The sequence below is a fragment of the Callospermophilus lateralis genome, chromosome 4 (genome assembly GCF_048772815.1).
Source record: "Callospermophilus lateralis isolate mCalLat2 chromosome 4, mCalLat2.hap1, whole genome shotgun sequence".
In the NCBI taxonomy this organism is placed as follows: Eukaryota; Metazoa; Chordata; class Mammalia; order Rodentia; family Sciuridae; genus Callospermophilus; species Callospermophilus lateralis.
The window spans coordinates 143914840-143940054 of NC_135308.1; the positions used below are offsets into that span (position 1 = coordinate 143914840).

At 49.2% G+C, this 25215-nt stretch overlaps 1 protein-coding gene across 1 annotated transcript in view; it reads left to right on the forward strand.

Annotated features, from left to right (window-relative positions):
• Elk3 (ETS transcription factor ELK3) overlaps positions 1–25215 on the forward strand; it is a 64415-nt gene that overhangs the window by 16509 nt on the left and 22691 nt on the right. Inside the window, exon 2 of the mRNA XM_076854968.2 lies at positions 9758–9966. Coding sequence (XP_076711083.2) covers positions 9760–9966 — 207 coding nt within the window. The 5' untranslated portion in view covers positions 9758–9759. The remainder of the gene's footprint in view (positions 1–9757; positions 9967–25215) is intronic.

Below are 25215 nucleotides of genomic sequence, written 5' to 3' on the forward strand. Positions count from 1 at the left end.
TGATTCTGCAATTTGTATTTGGGGTAAAAATGGAAGTGCATAACTCACTTGAATCAAATGTATGAAAGATGAAAAAAAATTAAAAAAAAGAAGGAGAGAGGGATGGTTCATACACACAGGAAATTATATATTGTGTTATGACAGTGGTAGTCAGTGATTTCTTCTGAGAGGTCTCTCTTTCCTCATTTGAAAGCGTTATTTAAAAGACAATGCAAATTATAAAGGGTACATCCATAGAAGGACCAGTGTGTATCTACTCCTTTTTTCCTATTCCCATTGTTCATTAAAAAATGAACAATCTGTAGATATTTACAGAACAGAGGAGAATACAATTTTTTTTTTAATTAATGGAAAAGCTTTGGGGGACATGAACTTGGTCTCATGCATATATATATATTTTACATGTGATCATGGACAATAATTACAATGCTTTTTGAAAATAAATTTTAATAATCTTAGCTTCATCTCACAGACTTTTTGTTATTTATAACAAAAAGAACTCTGAACTTGTAAGGGCTGCTTTATTTATCAAGTTATCCTTATTGACTCAATGCCTTAAGGTTTTTCTGTGCTTAGTTATTGCGAACTCCACATAATACAAAATATTTTCTTCCAGTTCCTTGGTTCCAGTGTGGTCTGTTTTATAATACAAAGTGGTTTCTGCGCTTTTTCTTGGACAGTGATAACATAGTGGTTAAGAAACATGTAGATGCTTAAACTACAAAGTTGGTAGGTTTTTAGCAGGAGAGCTCAGACTCCTCATTTTACTAACCCTGCAAGTTTTAATAAATAAAACCACACATGCTTCCTGAGCACCTACTCTGTGTATTTGCACAGGAATATTCTTCCTTTCTTGGGGACTCTCATAACTAATTTTTCTTTTCTTTTTAATTGGTTAATTTTTATTAGTTTTTCGCAACATAAAAATTTAAGAAAATCAAAGATGATCATTCTGTCTCCTCAGCCCCACCCCAGTGAAACTTGAAAAATGAAACCCCGGAACATGCAAGGAGAAGTGCTAGGTTGCCATCAATAGAAAAACAAATAGGTGGGTATTTCCACATCTGAGAATGGAAGCGAAAACCCCACTTCGCCTAAGGATTCTGTGCAGCCAAAGCACATTAGGACGTCGGGCGCCACCTAGTGGCGGACAGGAGGAGACCCACCTCCAAGAAGAGGAGCGCGACTCCTAAGAGCCAGAGGGGTGGGCCACCTGAGGATGAGCTAGTGTCATGTGACCCAGCAGAGCTCCTGTAGGCAGAGAGGGACACTGGGACAACACACCATGTTCTGTTTGTAGCATCTTTCACTTTGAGACTGTGTCCAGATTAAAGAATGAATCCAGGAGGTTTAAACACAGAAGGCAGAAAACAATCACTTAGAATCTGCAGAAATGTCCCCTCTGGGGCCAGGGGTACCACCTCTTGACTGTGGGCCACCTCCCCACTTCTCTGCCTGTTGCCCTTGCAACTGCCTCCCCGAATCCTTCCTAATCATCGCTGGCCCTTGTCATCTTTTCTTTCTGATCCAACCGTCTCATCCACTTGCTCCCTGGCCCCTTTCAGGGGACAAGATGAATGGGAGCAGAGCTAGCCCCAGGGACAGTGGGACCCCCACCGCGTCCCACTGAGGCCAGGTGCAGCACCTTCACCAGAGCTGCTTAGGCTGGAGCCAGGGAACAGGCGCCCTGGAATCTGTATTATCTGCAAGAATTTACAACTGTGTTTTCATTTCTGTTGATAGTCTGAAAAAATAAACAGAAGCACACACGAGGGCACCTGGTAAACACACAGCAGGCGCCATGCTGTTCAGAGTTCTCCTGGGTGCTTGGTGCCCGTATCGGGGTCTTTGGCCAATGAACAAAGAACCACATTGGATACAGTTTCTGAATGATGCCTGTGAGCCAGGTGAAGGCCACGTGATATCAGCCTGCTCTATGAAGAGGGCTCCTTGTTTCTTAAACAGTAGTAGCAGTTAACATCTAAGTAGCGCTCACTGTGTACCAGGTACAGAGTATCAGTAACTTCTGTGATCCCTACACCAACGTTGTAAAGGAGATACTTTCATCACTCTCCTTATCTTGCCCTTGAGGCTACTGAGGCACAGAGAGGTTAAGTACCTTCCCCAAAGACCAACAGCCAGATGAGACTAGTGCTTGCATTTGAACCCATACGGTCTGGCTCCAGAATCTGTTCTTATCCACTAAGCAGCCTTTCTTTTTTTTTGTTTTTTATTGGTTGTTCAGTAAGCAGCCTTTCTGATAGACAAAAGTAGTTCCTTCTCTCACTTTCCAGATATATAAAAAATAATGTTTTAGTTAAAAACAAAACCCCCAAAACTATTGCCATGTCTAGACTCTGCATTGTCTAGACCCCTGATATAATTCTGATTTCCTGGAAGCTATTTTACAACCTTGTTAATTATAGAGAACTGGGAGCAAAATAGTTCTTTTCTGTAGATATGCAAATTCTGTTCTGTCTCACAGTGTTTCGTTGACTCCCCTCCCAACCTCAGTTTTGTCTCCATTAGCATATTTTTTCAGCAATTCTAATCTATAAATGCCTCTATTATTCAAATTCTTTCCTGAACCCATTATAACATCTGCCGGTTCCCTTGATGGCTAATGGGTAAAATACCATCTTTGACACGTGTTCATTTTTATGTCTGTGCGGCAGCCATGCTTTTACAACCTTCTGAAAATTATTATTTTTTTTAACACAGGAATTTTTCCTCTCTTACCTTCTCAATGAGGCCTTTGATGACCACCTGGATACCTCTGCCACCCTCTGCGGGCGTGCCCTGGTCTCCTGGCCCCTTACCTGGCTCTGGTTTCGCTTTTCCGTAGCCCTTATCTTCCCACATATATAGTTAAGTTCATCAGACGTGCTGCTCACGATCTGCTTCTTTTACCAAACTGTAAACTCTAGAGGGACAGAAGCCCCCAGGAGTGAGGCCCTAAGCAACTGAGTGAGACCCTGACTCAAAATTAAAAACTAAAAAAAGGGCTGGGGATGTGGTTCAATGGTTGAGTGTCTGAGTGTCCCTGAGTTCAGTCCCTGGTACCCCCCCCCCAAAAAAAAAAAAAAAACCAAAACAAAAAGCAAATCATCTTGAGAAGCTTCATATCCGTTTTGTTGTTTATATTTAAGGGAGACTATAATAAAAATTATAATAGGGAGCACTTGTCAGTTTCCCCGCTCTTTTAAAGGTGGTCTGTATATGATTCAAACTTGACAAGTTATTTTATTATTTTAATTACTTGACATCATAATCGTACATATTTATGAGGCAGAGTGTGATGTTTTGATACAGGCCTAGCTGTGGGATGATTGAGTCAGGATAATTAGTATATGCATCGCATCCAACATTTACCATTTCTTTGTGGTAAAACATCCAACATCCCCTTCCAGCGTTTTGGAAATATACAATACATTGTTGTTGTCTGCAGTGCCCGGCTGTGTAGTAGGGCACCAGAATTTGTTCCTCCTGTTACCTGCAACCGAGTGCCCCTCCCTGCCCCTGTCCTCCCCAGCCTCTGCTCACCACTGTGCTACTTCACTTTTGTGAGACTGACTTTGTCTAGATTTCTCCTGTGACTAGGATCATGCAGTGTTGGTCTTTCTGCTTATTTCACTGGACATAATGTGCTCTGGGTCTATCCTTCGTATCACACATGACAGGGTTTCACTTTTTTAGAACTGCGTAGTACTCCATTGTGTACATATACCACGTTGTCTGTCTGTTCATCTGCAGATTGGGGCGTTTAGGGAGATTGTAGATCTTGGGCTGTTGTGAATAGTGCTGCAATAAACCGGCAAGGGAAGATGTCCTTTTGACACACTGATTTCATTTCCTTTGGGTTTGTACCCAGCGGTGGGATGGCTGAGTTGTATGATAGTTCTATTTTTAATTTTTGGAGGATCCTCCATGGGTTTCCTGTAGTGTTTATGCTCATTTACATTCCCACCAACAGTGTGTAAAGTTTCACGTTTCTCCATTTTCTGTCCAGCACTGGACAAGCCAGTGGCTTGGGAGGCTGAGGCAGGAGGATTGCAAGTTCAAGGCCAGCCTCAGCAACTTAGTGAGGCCCTAAGCAACTGAGTGAGACCCTGCCTCAAAATTAAAATCTAAAAAGGGCTGGGGAAGTGGCTCAATGGTTGAGTGTCTGAGTGTCCTGAGGAAGTGACCGTTGTAGGACTCTCACCTCATCAGTGGCTGGGGAGAGCCGGTCACTGAGGACGTGCCCTTGGAACTCTCTCTTGTCACTGGCCTGCCCCTCTGCACTTCCCCCCCTTCTCTTTGTCCCTCTGCCTTGGAAGCAGCTGAAAACTTCTGAAACCATGAGCCCAAATAAATCTCCCTCCTCTAAGTCGTTTTTCTCAGGTATTTGTCATAGTGACGAAAAGCTGACGAATAGCAAGGAGAAGGGGGGAGGCGGGGGCTGAGAGCAGGCAGCGTTGCTCTGGGAGAGAGGGGTGGGAGTGGAGAGGGGTCCAGGCCAACTGCTGTGCCCTCATCTGTGGTCAGCTCCAGTAGAGCTGTCGAGAGGCCGTTTAGAGACAGAAAGGCCCTGCAGGAACAGGTGGAGGTGAGGCCAGAGGAAGTCAGAAAAGAGGGGGCTTCTCTTCCTGTAGGAACCGTGTGCCTTTTAAAGTGGATTGATGCTCCCTCATAGGAAAGTGCAGGGCTCGATTTCCATAAAGAATGGCAATGCGGGGCACCTAGCACACATCTGCCATCCAGCGGCTGGGGAGGCTGAGGCAGGAGGATCGCGAGTTCAAAGCCAGCCTCAGCAAGGGCAAGGCGCTAAGCAACTCAGTGAGACCCTGTCTCTAAATAAAATCCAAAGTAGGGCTGGGGGTGTGGCTCAGGGATTGAGTGCCCCTGAGTTCAATCCCTGGTACCTAAAAAAAAAAAAAAAAAACTTGATAAAATTTCCTGCCTTCAAAATCAGGTCTGGACAGAGGAAGAGGAAGGGAAAGAAAAACATTTTCTAATTAGGAAAAAAGAGTTCATTTGGGCAAATGTAGAAATGAAGAAATCTTGACCTGGATGTAGAATGGCGAGATTGGGAAGGCTGGGGGTGTGGAAAAAAGAAGGCTGGATGAGGGGGGCCGAAACACGGATGGAGGGAGGGAATAAATTCGGGGGCTCTACAGCCCAAAGCTGACTGTCACTCACAACAACCTAGTGTGTATTTTATGAAGACCTGTGTGAGGTGCTCAAATGCCCCCACCATAAACCGAGATGAGAGGGAAATTCCAGTCACCCCGTTGATCACTGTGTGCTGTGTGCATGTGTTGAGACACACTGAACCCCGTTAATGTGTGAGTGAATACGTGTTCATTTAAAGGCCCAAAGGAAATTATTTGGGAAGCATTTTTTAAAGCTTCTTTCATTTGTTCTACAGATTTTAAGCTGGGCATCTCGGGCAGTGAACTAAATGAATTTAAGCTCATGAAATCTCTTAACTGCAGGCCTCCGTTGACATAATAGTGCGTCACATGTAAGTCTCGAGTTCAACAGCTCTCTTGGACATTTTATTCATTGGTGCCACAGGAGGTGGTCTGAATTACATTCCTTTATAGTGGCTTCCAGATAAATGTGACTTTATTGTACTCGTGTGTTAAGATCTCAGAGTTCCTTAAGGATTGCAGGCGTTGAGGGATTAATTTAGGAGAAACATCATTTTTTTTTCAGATGGATTTGCTCACGTGGACAGTGTTCGCCGGAGAAGAAGGGCATCCTCCCCAGTCACAGTGTGGAAACTTCTTTTCTTTCCCAACAACCTAGAGGGCAGAATTCACAGCTGGCAGAGGTGTGATCGAACAGAACGTGTGATCATGTGTGAAAACAACAGTAAATTATGAAACTCAGTTTCATCATCATTAGAATCAACAGTGGAACTAGATGTCAAAGAAACACAGTCTGTTCCCTCAGAGGGAGAGGACAGGAGCCCGGTGGTCAGCTGGTGGCCTGCTGCCCACTGTGCCCTGCCCTCCTAGCACCCATCTTTAATCACACAGATGGCTCTGGCCAGGGAGGTGTAGGGACAGAGCTGCCCAGGGCCACCCTGGCCTCCCAGAATGCCTTCTGCTGGGAGCAGGAAGGAGTGCCCCATCTTTGCAGATAGGGTGATCAGCTCAAGGGGACCGCTGAGATGGGTCTCAGAGTGATGCATGGCGGGACTTCCCACAGAGGAGCTTTATGTGACTGGACGGTCATCGCCCCTGACTCACTGAGGGGGGTCGAGGAGAGGCCGAAGACAGCTCCGGAGCAGAACAGGCCCTTGCACTGGGCAGGCCGCGGCAGACACCTGGGGCCTGTTCCCCGAGTCACCTCCGGTGGAGCTGAGTCTCACTGTCAGCCCCTCTGAATAATCCTCCAGTGAGCCCCCAGGCCCCCAGCCACCACCCGAGCCCTGCTGGGGCCTGAGAGTTGTCAGGGGCTGCTCTGTGACTCCTGGTTCCCCCTCTTCTGGGCCCACTTCCTCTCATCCAGGCAGGGGAGCCCCGGAAGCAGGGGGTCCTGAAGCTCACCATGCCCTCCTCTGCCTGTTCCCCTTCTGCTCTTGGGCGCCTCCTTTTTCCTTCCCCACTTCCCTTCTGTCTTGGCCTCAGGCTGTGGCCTTAGCATCCCTGGCTGCCGCTCAGCCCACTTGGGGCCTCTGAGTAGAGATACGGATAAGAAGGGCATCCTCCCCAGTCACAGTGTTGAAACAAGCACCTCCTTTCCCCCAGACCCCATGCCCCCACATCTGGGAGCATACTTTTACGAGTCTGGACACACTTCAGCCTTGTGAACGTGAGCTCAGGAGTGTGAAGATATTGGCACCCCGTGAAGGGAGGATCAAATGGGCTGGGTGTTGTAACAGTCAGCTTTGGCTGTCACAGTACTGCGTAACAAATGGTCCCAAGAATCATTGGCTTACGGTGGCATTTATTTTTCTCACCAGTCAGCCTCAGGGGGACTGCTTTACATGCTGCGTTGGTAAAACTGGGCTCCAGGCTTTGGGTTCAGCTCAGGCCGGCTCCATGGTCTCATTCTGGGTCAGCAGCTTCACACAACTCTGGAGGAATAGTGCCACTTTTCAGACCTTGGCTCCGAATGAGGATGGTGCTACACATACCCAACTGTCCATTGGCCAAGTCAAGGCCTGTGGCCAAGCCTGGATATTAGCATGGTGGGAAGAAAGTCCCACGTCCACTGTCGTGTGTGGTACCGCGCAGCAGCTTGACCCTGGGAAGGGGGGAAGAGCCTTCCCTGCGGGCTCTAATCCACAGTGTTGGAACACCTTGAGGAACTCCCAGAGCTCCAGGGAGGCCTGGCGGGGGGAAGCACAGGGTCAAACATTTGCATCAGTGTTTCTGTTGCCTCCTGTCCCACTGGGAACTTGATGGTCCCTGTCGGTTAAAGGTGGAGAGGGGGCTGTGGCTGACCACGTTCCCACCCAGCACCTCCTTTCTCCCACATCCCAAGCCCGCGGGCAGCTTTCTGCCCTTTCAGGTGAGTTCCTCCGAGCATGCCCTGAAGTTTCAAAGGTATTTAAAAGCTCAGCCTGGCGTGTTCGGCCGAGGCAACGGTCAGCGATTCTTAGTGCCAGTGACGAAGAACACGCGTGGCCCCTTGCGGATCATCAGCAGGGCGGACTGCATTCAGAGCTGGAGCCCAGCAGTCGGCCTGACCGGACCCGGGGGGTAGCTCTGAGCCACAGTGGAGTGATTTACTGTCAGGTGGACCGAATGACCACTGTGGCGAATGTTGACTTGGATAAAGGAATAAACTCCCTTAAAAATACCATGCAGAGGGCTGGGATTGTGGCTCAGCGGTGGGTGGAGCGCTCGCCTAGCATAGACGGGTCCAGGTTCGATTCTCAACGCCACATAAAAATACAGGAAATAAGGAAACGCGCGCTTATGGGGTGACTGGGTATTTTCACGTCCATCCCTGTGTGCAGAGGGAGAAGGACGATTGTCGTCCCTGTCTCGGGTGAGTGGGGAGTTGTGGCGTTGATGATGGATACAAGTAACCCTCCCGTGCTGGGAGGACCACAGTTTTATTTTTTCTTTTTGGTACCAGGGATTGAACTCAGGGGCACTCACCCACTGAGCCCCATCCCCAGCCCTATTTGGTATTTTATTTAGGGACAGGGTCTCTCCGAATTGCTTAATGCCTCGCTTTTGCTGAGGCTGGCTTTGAACTCACAGTCCTCCTGCCTCAGCCTCCTGAGCCGCTGGGATTATAGGTGTGCACCACTGCGCCCAGCAGGAGGATCACATTTTATTGTGCGTGTGTGTGTGTGTGTGTGTGTGTGAACATGTCCCTCTGTGTGGCTGTAATACACCAATAAAAATCAATTACAACAGACAACCCTTCCAAGGCCATTTTCTGGCTGCCAGACCTCCCAGAGTCAGGCATCTTTCTTTCTGCTGCCCACTGCTGTCCCCTGGACTTTCCTGAGGACCTCACTGTCCCCTTGCTTTAGTAGAGGACGGTCCCTCGTCTGTGTCAGGCTTGACTCCTCTCTGGTGCGTTTTCCGTTCCGGAAGCCAGATTTCTGCCCTCTGGTCTTGCCCTGGTTTCCTTGGCCCAGCGCTGAGACGTCAGTCCATCCTGCACAGATCAAAACTGAGGGCTCTTGAAGAATCCGCGCCCGACAGCTGACCCACAGTGAAGTCCTTGAGGCCGGCCCAGCCATTTCCTACTTCCTAATTAAGCAAACAAGGATCAAACAAATGGGTCATTATTGTTGTTTTCGTAATTATTTTAGGACCAGTACTGATCGTTAACGAATATCCTCCAGGAACAGGAGTTGAGCGACTCTAGCAGGTCCCCCAGGAGCTGGGTCGGGATGGACCAGTAGATTCTCACCAGGCTCTGAAGCAAGGGAACAGCATTTTAGGAAGAAGGAACAGCACCTACAGACTCTCCTCCATCGTCAAAGCAAAGCCTTTTTTTTTTTTTTAGTGTTTCTTCTCCCAGTGGGAGAAAGCACTTCTCCACGTGTGTACCTGCGAACGGGACAAGTGCCGGGGAAGGCTTCCGTTGGCCAGGACTGGTTCTTCAGTTCTACGGCATCTGCTGGTGGCACAGGCTACGCTCGGGCCTTGCGCTGTGTTATGAGATTGCAGCAGGACAGAGTGGCAGTGCAGAGTCCCTTCTTCTGGAAGCTCAGCATGTTGTAGGAGGGGACAGTCACATCCAGGGCTGTGACAGAGGGCCTAGGGGCCCCTGTATAAATGCACTTAGCACATATACCGCATTTCAGCACATAACTGGTTAGAGACAGGTCAACAAAGGATCTGGCAGCATGGGCAGGAGCAGCCACTGGCGCTAAGTCAGGAAGACCTCGGCGGCTCATTCCACATGTGCTCATTTCGCTCATTGTTTTCCACATCAGTCTCAGTGCCCTGCTGCTCCTTGCTGGGATGTGTGTAGTGGAATCCCAGGGTCAAGGGTTTCCCTGTACTTCTGGATCAAAGTTGCTTACAAAATTGCAGAGATAATATTCCATGTTTGTAGGAATATATTGAAAGAAATCCCTGCTGTCATGGATAACTGAAAAGAACAAACAAAATTTAAAAAAAAAAAAAATGCAGCCAGAAAGCACCGGGTTCCGAGTGGGGTTCCGATGGGGTTCCGGGTGGGGTGGGAGGGAAGGCGGCTTTCTCTTAGTCTCTCTGGAGGAGGCGGGCATCCTGCAGCCTCTGTCCCCTGCCGGCCGGGTGGCCCCTGACCTGGCCTCCTCTCCCCCCAGGTATGGAGAGTGCAATCACGCTGTGGCAGTTCCTGTTGCAGTTGCTGCTGGACCAGAAACACGAGCATCTGATCTGCTGGACCTCCAACGATGGTGAATTCAAGCTCCTCAAAGCAGAAGAAGTGGCCAAGCTGTGGGGACTCCGCAAAAACAAGACAAACATGAACTACGACAAGCTGAGCAGAGCGCTGCGATACTACTATGACAAGGTAAACCCTTGACCTTGCAGGAGCCTGCCTGGGGGCGGGGGTCCCTTTCCTATTCCGGGGATGAAAGCAGATAGTGGTGCTTCATGAATCAAGTTAGAAGATTAAAGAGGGGGCCCCTAGGGCCGTTCCTAACAAGACCTGTTAGGAGGAGCCCTCTCCCTTCTCTGGAGCCTTTTGGAGGTTTCTGTGGGTCGGGTTTTATTTTCTCTCTGTCTTTTACCTGCAGTTGGTTGAAGAATCTCACTAGCCACAGGAATTAGAAGTCAGGAGGTCGCGGGGCTTCTCTGACATTGACTTGCTCCGGGGACATAAGGAGTGTTCAAGTCTAGAAAGTCTGTTTTCTCCCTTCTGGTTTGCAGTTCGGTCAGGAGGACCTTTCCTGAGCAGTCGGGGCATGGACACATGATTTTTAAGGTTCCCTTGTCTCAGTGTCCCCAAGTACAACCTAGGGATCCTTAGAGTGCCCATCTCGGGCCGGTTGTGAAGACTGACCTGTCCATTCTGGGCTGGGTATTTTGAACAGTGTTTGGTGCGTGGTGTTTGCAATTTGATGGGAAGCTTCTCTAATCACAAGAAAGCCTATTTTCATTTCTGAGTCACAGAGATAAAACAGAATGCTTGGTTAAGTGAAAATACGGCGTAATTGCCAGAGACAGTTGGGGTGAGTTTTAATGCATTCCTGGACAAGTGGTTCAAGTGCTTCTGGGGCAGAGCTATCGCCATTTAGGAGAACCACTTTAGGCCTGTAATTGTTGACCGTTTCTGTTCAAATCTTTTTGTGGCTGAATATTTAGCCTCATAGACATAAAGACTTACAGTCATCATAACGGTAAGCTTTTGTTCTGGTTTACCGTTCATATTGAAAGGAGAATTAAAAGCTGATTTAAATAGTAGACCCTGATCTATATTTAGTGCCTTCTGTCTGCCAACCTCTTTGGAATTGAAGACATAAGGATTACACATTTCAGGAAGTGAAGACATCTTTAATTATAAAGTGTGCCTTTATATGATCGTAATTGCATATGATTATGTCATTGAAATGCTAAAGGTGCTTTCCTTTAATGTGGCAATTAATTAACCCTGACTTAATGCAGAGTCCCACTAAGAGGGAAGAGCACTTCTTGCTAATTGCACTGTCTGAAAGCGGCAGATGGTGTGGTGCCTCGCATCCCCCCCAGGTTCTAAGTTTTGCCCTGGGAATTGGGGGCGCCCTGAAGGAAAACAGTCCAGCTTCCCTGCTGGCTCCGTGCCTAAAAGCTTGGCGTTTTCATTGTTATAAATCAAGGTGTCAAAGGAGAGCAGTGCTGCCTCTGTCTGCGACTCCATTCACCTCTTCCTCTTTGGGGCTTGGAGTGGGGCTGAGGGGTGTCTCTGCAGCGGGAAGGGATCTCCTGGCTGGAAATGACTGCTCGCTGCCATTTCCACGGCACCTGATTCCCCATCGCAGATATTTCGTGTCTGTAGAGCAAGTGTTTCTCATAGCCTTCAAGTAGATTGGGTACTTTCTACTAGGTGTCCAAGGCTCCGTGCTGAGCACTTCCTACCCCTGTCTGCTTTAAACCATGAGACCCCTGCTGCCAGGGCCGCCTCCTTGCACAGGTGAGAACATGGGGCTTTGATTGAAAGACCTGCCCCTGCTCAGGCGGCTTGTGAGTGGCAGAGCCCAGATCTGAGCCCAGCTGGTGTGCGTGGTGTCCTAGCCAAAGGCATGCGCACACCCTGCCTTCTGGGTCATTCTCTTCCTTGGTACATCTGAGTTCCAGGTAGGCAGTCAGGCTGCCCAAGGTCATTAGAACCTAGAAATTACAACAAGAACATGTCTGTTGTCAAGAGCTCCAGTATTGGAAAATCCAGGCACATGCTGTGTAGAATGTTGAGCCCAAGGTTTGGGGCCCAGGCAGCCACTGGGGGTTGCTTGCCAGTCTTTTCCATTTCCCCTCCTGTTGGGGCAAAGCAGGGACCCTTGCATGTGACTTTGGAGCAGCCTCTGAGCAGCAGCCTGGACCTCACAGTGACAGCAAGAGCTTCTTTGGGCAGGAGAAGCCCGTTGTCCTATTATGTTATCTCAGGCTTGGACACCAGAAGAGGATGTGCCATTTCTTTCCTTCCACATCCCACATGTACACATGCATGCTCACATGGCAGTTTGACTCTTCCATATGAAGTGCTTTCAAGGGATGAGTAAGATTAAAAGTTAGACTTTTATTAGTCCATTTTGTATTGCTATAACAAAATATCTGGGGCTAGATAGTTCATAAAGAAAAGAGGGTTATTTAGTTCATAGTTTTGGCAATTCAAGAGCATGGCACTTGATGTGGTGAGGGGCCCTTTGGCTGCATCCCAACATGGAAGATGACACCGTGGTAGGAGCATGTGTGAGAGAGAGAAATTACATGATAAGACAGGAAGTCTAAAATACTTGGGGTCAGTCTCACTCTTGTATAACAACCCACTGTCTCAGGACTGAGGTCCCATAAGAGGATTAATCTCCCCTGAGGACAGCCTTCCCAAATACCTAGGACCTCACACTCAGGCCCAGTTCTTAAAGGTTCCCTGCCCCCAACATCACTACACTGAGGACCAAGCTTCCAACCCTCAAACTCCTGGGGGACCCATCAAGCCACCTGCCAGCCATAGCAGACCCTTTTTATTAATGTATATACTTTTAGCTGTAGTTGGACACAATACCTTTATTTCATTGATTTATTTTTACGTGGTGCTGAGGATCGAACCCAGGGCCTCACATGTGCTAGGCAAGCACCCTACTGCTGAGCCACAACCCCAGCCCCCCTCTGCAGCAGACTCTTAACACAGACTCTTTAAAAAGAAGAGGAGGAAGAGGGAGGAAGGTAAAGGGGAAGAAGGGAGGTGAGTGAAAGAGGGTAGGAGGAAGAAGTAAAGAGGGAAGGGAGAGATAAGGAAAAAGGGAGGCGACATAAGGGATGCTTTATTTTGCATTTTATGGTGAACACTTTCAGTGTTGCATAACTGACCAAACTGGATCCAACTTCCAGTGGCTGACAATTGTTGACCTACAGTAATGGCCGCCTTAAATGGCCGGATCTCTAACCTGAGGGACATGTTTGTGCAGGGTCCTTGTGAATGTGAAGCTCAGGGCCATGTGGGTGCCCTTGGTGTCCTCAGGCTGACCCTGAGGACACAACACTGATCCAACATGTCAGTGTTGTGGTCATTCTCTTTCCCCCTCCTCCCCCTCCCTCTTCCCCTCCCCCTCTCTCCTCCCCCTCCCTCCTCCTTTCCTTCTCCCTTCTAGTTTCCAACCCCCTTCCTCCTCTCCCCCATCCCCTTCCCCCCTCTCCTCTTCCCCCTCTTTCTCCCTCACTCTTCCCAGAGCCTGTGAGGGACACAGGGGGTCACTCCCTAGCCTGGCAGCCAGTTCCCTTTCTGTCCTTTGCTAGCTCTAATCTTTTCACTCTTGGCTGAAACTGCAACCCCTTGGTTTGTCCTAATAGGGAAGTTTCCCTGCCAGAGTAGACAAGCATGAGAATATCATTATTTTTATATGTTATATGTTATATTTTTAGCTCATTCCAGCATATTAAAAATGGGCAGAGGGGGAAAAAAGTGCAAATGTGTACAAAGCTGTGCAGAAGACAGAGGGACATAATGTGTGTGCTCCTGATGTCACACTGGGCGGAGGTGCTTTCATCATCGTTCGTTTAAAACTGGCACCAGCACCCCGGGGTTACTATAGCGAGGTGCTTCCAGCGCAGGGCTGGTGGTCTGGGGTGGAGTCCAGCTCTGGTGGAGGTGGTTCTCCCCGTCTCTCTGGGCCTCAGTGAGATCTACCCCATGGGGCGGCAGGGGATAAGCCACAATGACACACGTGCAGTGATGGGAACTGTGACCAGGACACACTAGGGGTGACAAAGCATTAGCCAGAGTAATAATGTGGGTGGTGATATTTTCTATGACTAATTTGCAAAATTCAAATGAATATAGAGAAGGAAATAAAAACCTTTACACCCCCTTCCTGCACAGGCACGCAGACAGAGGGGTGCCAGGTCCTGGGAGTGGCGGCTGCCTTCACTGTGGATATGTCAGGAGCCCTGGTCCTGCTCCTTAGGGCCTCATGATGGACAGGCATCTTCATCATCATCATCTTCATCATCATCATCATCATCTCTTAGTGCTCTGTCTGTGGTCTATCTGTTTGGACTGCTGCAAAAACTCCACAGAGGCACTTTCAAATTTATATGACCTTCCTGCCTATGTACGCTTCCCCAGGCACCCCAAGTTGGAAGCAAGCTCCCAGCTTCCTGGGCCCCATAGTGCCCCTGTGGGCTGTGCATTCAGTGCCCCAGTTAGAGCCCAGCCATCTTGGTTCCCCCAGGGGAAGCAGGGGCAATCACAGCGCCTCCCCTCATTGCCTGGCTTGTGGATTAAGAGAGGGGATGTGTGCAGGATGCTCAGCACAGGGTCAGGTTCTCAGTAGGTCCACACGCCACACCAAGTGCATGCCAGTCGTCATTCCTGCTTGTAAATCCTGCTGCCTTATGTCACAGTCATCTGTTTACACAGGTGTCCTTCTTGCAGAACTTCTTTCGTTGCCCTGATACCTTGCACAACCTCTGGCACATATTAGCTGCTCAGTAAATGCTGAACAAAGGTGCAAATGTGTTCTATTCAGGTACAAATCACTCATGTCATAGAAGTTGCATCAATTAAGGAAAAAAAAAAAACAAAAAAAACCTCACTGCCTTCTGATTATTGGGCTGCATTAGGCTGCTGGGGCTGTTATAACATGACCACAAGCTCTGGGTGGATTCAGGCACCAGAAATGAATTCTCCCACGGTTCTAGAGACTAGACGGCCAAAGTCAAGGTGTCAGCAGCTGCAGGGCTGGGCTGCTCTGAATGGCCGGAGGCACCTTCCTTGCCTCTTCCTTGCTTCTGTGTGCCCGTCAGTCTTTGGCATTCCTTGGCTTGTAGCCACCTTACTCTCTCTTCCTCTGTTGACACATGGTGTTCTCCTTCTGTGTCTCTGTGACTCTCCTTGTAAGGACACAGTCATTGGATGAAGGCCCATCCTAATACAGTATGAATGCCACTTAACTTGGTCACATCTGCAAAGATCCTGTTTCTTTTTTATTTATTTATTTATTTATTTGTTTTAATTAGTTACACATGACAGTACAATGATCTTGACATATCATACTTTTGAATCAGATGGGATATAATTTCTCATTTTTCTGAGTGTACAGGTTGCAGAATCTCATTGATCATGCAGTCACGTATATACCCACAGCAATAATAATGTCTGTTTTATTCTGCTGCCCTTCCATTCCCCCCTTCCCCTCCCCTCCCCTCCCATCACTTCTCTCTACTCAATCAAAGATCCTGTTTCTAATAGGGCCACAGTCACAGATACCGGCAGTTAGGACCTTCAGGGGTGACACATTTCTACCTATAATGTGTCCCTACATTTCAGACACTGCTAGGCTTTTATTTGGATTTTCAAAGTTACATAGTAAAAGGAGAGCCTTGGAGATGAGGGTTCAGATTCAGCAAATCCTAAAAGAAAGCTGCTCCTCATGAGAAACAGCAGCTCAACCCAGCAGCAGGGGCAATAGTAGACTTGGAGACAGGAGCCCACCAGGTCCCCAGAGTGAGGCAGGGTGGAGAAGAACAAGGTGGCTTGGAGGGATTCAGAGTCTTTAGGAACTGGGATGATCTGGAATAGCAGAAGACTTTAATAGACAGCTGAAATGGGGAGAGAAGCCAGCCCCAGGGGCTCCTGGGTCAGTAGTGGCTGAGATCTAGCTCCAGGCTCTGCAGTTCCTTCCCCCACCTGCATCTCTCTGGACTCCCTACATACATACAAGGCAAGGTCAGAGGGTCAGGGTTTTCCTGCCAAAGATGGCCTTCCCCAAGCACAACTTTTGAGAAGGCTGCTGGGCAAACCCAGTTAGCATTGCAGACAGGAGAGATGCCCAGGCCAGGAGCAGCATGCTGTATTCCCCGGGGGGGCTGGGGACTGAAGGACCCCTGGCCAGCCCCGAGGCACAGGGAGGCACAGAAAGCACCTGTGGCTGCACATGGAGGTGCAGAAGCCGGAGCTGGTGGAGACTATACAGGGCATTTACTTTGAGCCAGGGCATCTCACAGTCGCCCCCTACCACACAGTGTGTTTTCCTCAGTGTCACTTTAAGTCCTAGGAGATGGGTTTGTTAATGTAGTGGCGATTGTTGGCAGTTTGGGGTGGGGTTGTTCTTTTCCCCTCTTAGGTTTAAACTGAGTATTCTGAAAGGTAAATTTACTGATGTAATTTTAGGAATCTCTTCCAGAGATTGTATTTATGAACAGGCGAACAGCTCCTTTTTTGTTGTTGCTGAACAACATTGGGCAGGATCAGTTTTTGGATCTCTCGTCTCAGAGTGAGGTGGAGCGTGCCTGTATCTGGCCCTCACACGCGCCACACACCTGTGCACCAGATCTAAGGGGCAGGAGGGACTCCTGAGATTCACGGCATCTGCACTTCTTAAAGAAGTTCTGGGTTGCTTTTAGCCTGCTTCTGCCTCCGATTGACAGGGTCCCTTTCCCTTACCTCTGCCGTTCATTCAGCCATTCCTCTGACAAAACCCTTCCCCACCCTGGGTTGTTCAGAAGCCGATGGGGGATGCCGACATGCAAATCAAAAAATGCCTCCCCAATCATGGGAAGTGCTACCATGGACATAGCTCGGCCTTCCTGGGGAATGGTCGAGAAGGCAGACGGAAGGCTTCCCGAGGTCAGGACACTTGGCCTGGGCCTCCAGGCCTGAGCATGAGTTTACCCAGCTGGGAAAAGTTGGAAAGGAATATACCAGGATGGAACAGCCTGGGCCAAGGCAGGGAGTGTGAAAGAGTGTGACTTTTCCAAGCGCAGAGTATTTATTTAGGGACGGAGGGAGAGACGAGGTTGGAATGTGAGTGGGGAGTGGAACACGGGGCCCACAATGCTATCGTTGACACTTTCTGGCGAGATCTGACGGAGCCGTGAAAGCAAGGGAGTGCCCCGTGATCAGATTACACATTTTAGAAATAAAAATCTGCGTCTCCTCTTCCTCTTCTTAGGCATTGACCATTTCACATCAGATCCTACTGTTCTGATCTTTTTGGCTGCGAACCCGTTTCTCCCCACCGGGTGAGCTGGCCCCACCACACCTGCAGTGCCAGGGCCCTCAGGCCCTGCTCCAGAAACCCCTGCGGGGAGAGGAAGATGGTGGAGGCTGGCGTCACATGAGGTGGGCAGCTGCCTTCTGTTCACGAGGGGCCAGAGACACAGGCTCTCTAGGTTGCTACAGAAAGACCTGGAAGCTCAGACAATCCCTCATCCTGTTCCATCCAACAGACCATTTGTCCTGGTTGTTGGCAGTGAATGCTCATCCCAGGGGGAGGCTGGACACTCTGCCAGTTCCCTTCTTATCAGCAGATGATAACGGTGATAGAATGAGAAATCTCCCCTGTCCACCGCTTAGCCTCACAGTGTCCTGGGTCATCTTTACTTCATTGGAAGGGGTTTAGGGGACAACAGTGGGGACAAAGTCATTGCCAACATATTCCTGGAAGAAGAACGCATCACCTTCTTAATTTAATTGGGTAATTCATTATAAACTGGGTGTGCTCAGGGCAGGAGAACGTTAGTTTTAATAATACAAGTCCCGAGTTCCACTGCCCTCGGTGCCAAGAAGCCTGGCCCTGGTGGGATTCTTAAATCCCCAAAATAAATTTTGTGAAGATAAAAGGGTACGTTGTCACAGCAGAGGAAGAACAAAACTCCAGCAAATGTTCATATCGCAGAACTTTCTAGAACATCTTTGTTGGCTGTGGAATTCCACGGAAGACCCATCTGTCCTGGACTCCATTGGTGGTGTCCTGTGTATGGACGGAACCTTCTGTGGCTAGCCGTGGGCCCAAGTGTTGAGAGCCTGTGTGTTTTGTTGGGTGTCTCTTTTCCCTTTATCCCATTTCTGTTGCTTAGATGGTTCAGAGGACAACAGATGGCAACTGGGCTTTTGTCTGGGGGCCAAAGGGGTAGCCAGGGCCTCTCTGCAGCATTTGGGCCCGGAAGCTGCCTGAGACCTGTGGAGTGGCTGAGCTGCCTCATGGAGGTTTTCCAATCTGGTCACCTTGCCCCGGGATGTAGCAGCCGGCATAAGGGGACTGGGCTACAGGGGGAGGGGACAGACACTGCATGTCACCTGGGGGTGCTTCCTGTCTTGCCTGGGCTTCCAAGCCAGATTCCCCACGGCACTCAGAGTTCCCCCCAAATAGGGCAGTTGCTAAGGAACAAGGATGAGCCGGAGCCTTGGGAGCACCGTCAACACCGCATTGATGAGCAGGCTCCTGCCAAAGCTCCCGCAGCCTGCCAGATCCACTTGCGTCAGGCTGTTGCCCAAGCCCACACCGAGTCTGCGTTTGCCAGCACCAGCGGTCCTGCTTCTAGGCTTTTAGCTGCAGGAAAATTGAGGGGTTGTGTAGACAAACTGACAGAAACCCTCACATTCACATCACACCACCCGCCACCCACCATCTACCAGCTGCTCCTCCGTGCAGCCTCTTCCCACCTCCTGCCTGCGCTCAGTTCCTACCCCAAATTGGTAACATAAGGAGGGAAGCTCACGTGTATGGAGAGCCGTGTTTTTGGTCAGGCACTGCGCTAGGTATTTTTACATTTATTAACTCGTTTTCTAAGTCCTGATGCACTTGTCCTCATGGTCAGTAGTGGACCCATTTGAGAGGTTGGGGATACTGAGTCTCCAGGAGGTTTATAACAGATCCATGATGAAGCAGCTGACCAGCAACAGAGCTTTCAGCCTCGAAGTCTATTTTTTTTTGTATTGGGAATTGAACCTAGAGGTTCTTTACCACGAAGTTGCAACCCTTTTTTATATTTTGAGACAGGGTCTCACTAAGTTGATTAGGACCATGCTCATTTGCTGAGGCTAGCCTTGAACTTGTGAACCTCCTGCCTCAGCCTTCCAAGCCACTGGGATTATAGGCCTGTGCCACTGTGCCCAGCAGCCTAGGAGTCCACACTCAGGATTATGAAGCTGCAGGATCCCATGTTAAGGTCCCTGGGCTCAGACTGGAATCTTACACTCCTGTGTTGCTGGGTACTACCCCAAGGCCGGCAGAAAGAAGAGACACCCCTCCCACATGTTTTGACTAAGACAGAGGAAGGACTGTTGGCAGGATCCACAGCCAGCTGAGCATGGGAGGTGCTGGTTTATGTGGCCCCATAACACCCATGTCTCCAGAAGTTGCCTCCTAAAGAAAGCCAGGTCGGCACTGGGCAGGCTTCTGCTTGTGCACCTCCCCAGTGTCCTGTGGTCCCCAGAGAGACTCCAAAGACCCTTCCCCACCCAGCCCCAGTCCCACTGCCTCGGAAGTCCCCCAGCTGCCCTCCCCCAGCATGGCCTTCGTCTCGTCCCTCTGTCTTTCCTGCCTGCTCCTCTCCAGGTGGCCTGCACTCAGTGACCACCTGCCTGCTCTCTGTCCCTCCCCTCTCCTGCTGTCACTCTGTCTACCTCACTGGGCCAGATACAGGTAGAATGGGTGAGGAGCAAGCAGACATGTGTCCTTTTGTCACAGAGGAATCTGTCATCTCAAATGTCAGAGCAGGAAAGGACCCAAGAAGCCACCCCAGGACCCTAGACGGGAGACCATTTTTATTTCATTTTATTTTTATTCTTTACTTTTTGTGTGTGGTGCTGGCGATTGAATCCGGGGCTTTACCCTGAGCACCGTCTCCAGCCTGGGAGGCGATTTTTAAGTAAACAAGTGGCAGAGCCAGGATGAGAACATGCTCCCAGGCCACCTGTGTCCCCTGAGGCCCCCACAGGAGCTGCCAGTCCCGGAGAAGGTTAGTGCTGCCACAGAGGAAGGTAGTCCAGTGTCCAGTCTGAGCCTGCCAGGTCTGGTGTCCTGCCACACCAGCAAGATGGCTCTTCTCATTTGCAGCACCTTGGGGACCACCGTTGTTCAGGCAGCAAGGCTGAGGAGCCCTCCCACCCCAGCCCCAGGCCAGCTGAATGTGGTGTGACAGTTCACACTGCAGCTTACCAGTACCAAAAAAGAAAGAAATCTTAACCCAAACTACCAAAAAACCTCCCCCCGGGAGCTGGAGGAGTTGGCCAATTCAGAGATGCAGTTAGAGCCCTTGGTTGGCAGCACTGTATGCTTAGAAGTTCAAAGCGGAGTGTGTGTGGGCAGGTGTGAGGCTGCGTATTCCACACTTGAGCTTTAGACAAAGGGCGGCCAGGCCCCACCTAGCCCAGGGCTTAGGACCACAGTGTCAAAGCATCACAGGGGAAAGGGAAGGGCAGGAGGGACACTTCAGGGACCTGTGGCTCAGCCTCCCCTGTCCCACTGTGCAGAGGTGACTTTACAAAGGGTGTTTAATCGTCCCCTAGGGCTGCCATAACAGATGACCACAGATTTGGTGGCTTGAAACATCAGATATTATTCTCTCATGCCTCTGGGGGGTCAGAAGTGTGAAGTCAGGGATTTGCGGGGCACAGTTTCCTCTGTAGGATCCAGAATGTTCTCTGGCCCCTTCCAGCCCTGGCGGCTCCCACAGTAGGATGTTCCTGGCTCATCCCAGCAGCTCCAGTCTCTGCCTCCGTCTTTCCGTGGTCTCCTTCCCTGCTCTCTTTTTTATAAGGACATTCGTCATTGAATTGACCGCCTACCCTAAATCCACGGGCTTCCAACTTGACACCCTTCATCAGTGTGTCCACAAAGACTGTATTTGTCAATAAGGTCACATTCTAAGATTCTGGTGGACATGAGTTTTGGGGGACATCATTCAGCTCACTTTGGGAAGGGAGAGGCGGGTAGACTGTCCTGGTTAGAAAGAGCTCAGGTGGATGGAGAGAAGGAACCTGTCATGAGATCCTCCATCTGGGACAGGTGGAAAGGTGACCCTGCCCCAAACAAATTTGTAACCAACCCCCAAATGGCCAGCTGACTGCTCGGTGTCCCCTCCAGGTCAGATGGCATAGATGGAGAGGAAGCAGAGCCTAGTATGGAGTCTCCCATAGGAAGGTTTCTTCTCCTTGTTGGAAGAGTGCTTAGGCGTTCAGGGGAAGGAACCAGTGTGAGTCCACAGGCATCACTTGTTCTAACCTTGGAGAGGGTGATTTGGGTTTTGTGCTAGGAAAGTGCGAGTCAGACTGTGTTCCAGCGGGAAACCAGACGAGGAGCAGCAGAAGGGGTCCCAGTTGGGAAGCCCATGGCCTGGAGCTCTGCCTCTTCTGCTTGGTCATGGTGGGGACCCACCTCCAAGCTTTACGGTCCCTCAGGTGTAAAAATGGAGGCTCACGTGAAACCATGTGTGAGCTGCTGTCAACTGCGAAGTGAGGTACTATCTAAGGAATCCTGGTTGCTTGAAGGCAGAATACAAGAAGACCGTGTGGCATAATGAGCATTCTGTACACTTAGATCATCGCTAGCAGGTTCCTCTGGGAAGGGTCATGTTTTAAGGACCCGTATGAGCAAGACACTGGCATATGTAATTCTTTAGAACAGAACTACCCTATGAGGTATTTTTATTCCCGTTTTAACTCTGTATAAAAGGAGGCTTACAGGAGTTCAACTTTCCCAAGGTCATAGTAAGTAGAGAGGCAAAGATTTGAACCCTGGTCTGCTTATGCCAGCATTGGTTCCAAGTAACCTCTGGCCCATCAGGGCTCCTGGCCTTGCCTTTTTGTGAGCTGCTGCTCTGCTTGGGCGGGTGGGTGCTCTGAGGTGCTGGGCCGTGGGGGCCACAGCCACACTCTGCATGGTGGACAGGAGCTTCCTGCCTTTGGCTGTCACCGTCAGCCATTGGATATTGTGCTGCTTAGAGGTTGTCCTCTGGAGCAATCTGAAGGTTTGCAAACCTGCTGGGTCCTGGTGTCTCATGCCAGCATGTCCCTCAAAGCAGGCGCCTCCTCTGTCCCACAGTGGCAGTTCTGTTGGGTGTGGAGAACAGCCTGACAGGCTCTTCCTCAGGAGCAGCTGGAAGAGGCCACTCTTAAGGCAGGGCCAAGCCTCCTTAGCTCAGAGCTGGCTCCCAGGCTCTCCTCGGCCTGCGCTGCTCTTCTCTGAACACAGGGCACATTATCTTCAGCTGCAGCCTCTGGGCCCTGTGCAGCTGCCTTCTGGAAGAGGGTTTGCTGGTGGAACAGCAGTGGCTTGGGGCTTTGCGCTGGAACAGCTGGGTTCAGACTTCAGCCCCATCAAGTACAAGCTGTAGGATCCTGGGCAGGGTCTTAGGTTGACAAGTAATACAGAATACATGCATATTAGTTTTTTTTAATGTGAAGATGCAGGTAAGCAAAAAGAAATATTAAATACACCGTTAAACATTTTATACATCTTTCAAGATTAATTTTTCTTTCTCTTTTCATTTAAACATATGGATCTATAAAGAAAATAATTTCATTAAAATAACAGGGTCCCCCCATACATACTATCATCTTTCACCTAATGTGTATATATTTAAAGATACAAGGAAACGTGAACACTGAACGGTCCTCTGAAACAGCATGAGGTGCTCCGTTATACGGCTCTCCCCGTATCTAACCCACCCTATGTGGTAGAAAATGGATGTAACCTCACTGGCCACGCAAAAGCGGTGACCCTTGACCGCTTCATCTTTAAAACAGGGCAGGAGGGTGCATCTTGCAAGATGGCTGTGTGTGCCCAGCAAGAGGGGGGCCCTCAGGAGTGCTCCCTGCTTTCTTCTGTCCTCTCCACCTACAGGCTCCTTCTCCACAGGAGACCTACCATGATAGAGATGACACTCAAACTCCTGGTTCCCTGTGCCAGGGACCTTAATGGCAGGTGCTTAGGACTAGGGGTCTCCATTGGCCTCCACCGGGAGCTCTAGCAAAATCCCTGGCCACAGCTGATACCGTGAAGCCAGGCTCCTCCTCCTTGCCTGGGAGCAGGTTTCCTGCTCTCAGAGGCAGTGGACAACAGTGTGATCAGCTGGCTGACTGGTTAGTGTCTGTGCCGCCTTCCAGGGCCTGGTGTTACATCTCTGTTGTAGGATGCGATTGGCATCTATGTGGCTCACCTGGATTCAGGGGTTGCTCCCTGTGGGCTACCCTCCCCCCGCCCATCCTGGAATTCATTGGGTTGTGTGAGGTTTTCTTCCTGGTGAATATCAAGCGCTGGCCATGTTAGGCATGATGTCCTGTAAGCCTGGCGTCTATTTCTTGTCTCAACCCAATAAATAAAGCATCATGTTTCCCCAGCTTGGTTGAGGGATGTGAACCACAAGTAATTCTGCCTGCTGTGCCATGGATCATGTTACCCAGAACTGTGGATAAAGCAAGTGGAATATTCACAGCATTCGAAGAGGGTTCATATGGACTAATAAATTGTCCTCAGGGCCGACAGAGGTGTTTTTGTTTTTGCTTAAATGGAAGAGTCAAAATAATGGCAGTAACAGTAAAAGCCAAATATACGTTATGAACTTATGATGCATGAATGTATTGGGCATTCTGATATGGCTTTAGGTAGATAGATTTGTTCCCATTTTATAGATAAGGAAACTGAGGCCCATGGCTAGTATGAGACAGGAGTAGTGTTTGGACTAAATCCTAGCCGCGGCCCTTGTGATGTGGTTGGTGGGTGTTTATTGGAAAGATCTCTTTCACTGTCGAGGTTACCCAGGTCTACTATCAGTGCGGAGGCATTAGGAAGGGTTCTCTAAGTAATTTCTCCTATTTGCAGAGTGAGCTTCTGGCTTTTTTCACTTTTGAGAGCAAGGTGGCAAACCTGCAAAGCCAGAGGGCAGAGGTCTGCAGAGCTGGGAGCTCTCTGGACCAGCGGGGCAGTCAGAGCATATCCAGGGAAAACCCATCGCTGTCTGAATCTCCCTGGGGAAGAAATGGGAGCCTCGGTAACAAGTCAGAGCACCAGACAGACAGATGCATGACCTTAGATCAGAATCAGGGTGCCACACCGGCACAGATGGGCAGGCACATCCAGCAGGTATTTGCCGAGTCGGTGGATGGATGAAATTACAGTTTATCAAGCTCTCAAGGGAGGTGTGAGGTTGTAGGTGTGCGTATGGCCTCAGTGCCTGGGAGTGTTCAGCTTTAAAATGCCAGTAAAAAATCATATGGAGGTGGGACACATAGTCACGGAACTCTGAGTGAGCCTTAGAAAGTTGTGTCTGTTGGGGTTTGAAGCCTCTGACTTCGAACTTCTTTCAGCTCTCCCTACAGATAGTTAAAGAGCCCTGCATCCAATAAACATTTAGTTAGCCTATTTTAATATTAGCCTAACAACATTATAACTAAGGAGGTAAGTTCAATTCTAAAAGCATCCCTTCATTACTGACTTCTGAATATAATTGGTATTTTTAATTATAAAACTTAATAGAAATATTCCTTATCTACCTACTACAATTATGAAAATATTTTTGAGGAAAAAATTGCATCTGTGTACATAAACAGAATTTTATTCCTTGTTATTATTCCCTAAATGGTACAGTATAACAACTCTTTATGTGGCATTAACATTGTATTAGGGATTGTCATTAATCTAGAGGTGACTTATAATATATGGAGTGTGTGCATAGGTAACATGCAAATACTATGCCATTTTGTATTACATAAAGTATAATATTAAAAATTTTATGTAAATATAATATTAAAATTATTATATAAAATATAATGAAAATATTTTTTAAAGTTCCTTAGGAATTTTGAGCATCTGAACAAGTCCCCCCCATACCTAGGTAGGGGATCACTCTATTTGGGATTATTTACATGGCAGAGTAGGCTTGTGGGTTTGTGTGCCCATATGTATTTAAGCACACCCATGGACACACCCATGTTCCTGCAGGGAAGCCTGTAACCTGTCAGGGCAGCAGGCAGCACACAAATAAACAAAATAGGACCTGCCAACTCTGTCTTGTGCCCTGGTTGGGTGAGATGACAGAGATCCTGTCACGGGAGGTGAGCTGGGGAGGGTTCCCTGGGCTTCCCAAGCCCCGCCCCCGCTTTGCACTGCCTGCAGCCTGGGCTCCTGCTTTGCCTGATGACACTGTAGCTGCGTCATGGTGTCAGTCACTCCTGTCTGCTCTTATTTCCCTCGGGGTCTGTTGTAGGAGACTGTTGCTTTGCCTTTCTCTGAGTTGACCCCACCCTTGCTGCCTTTGGCTGACCTGCAGTGTGGGGTAAGGGAGTGAGGGAGTGGGGGAGTAGGGGGTGGGGTTGGCCCCGGTAGCCAGTACACACTTCATG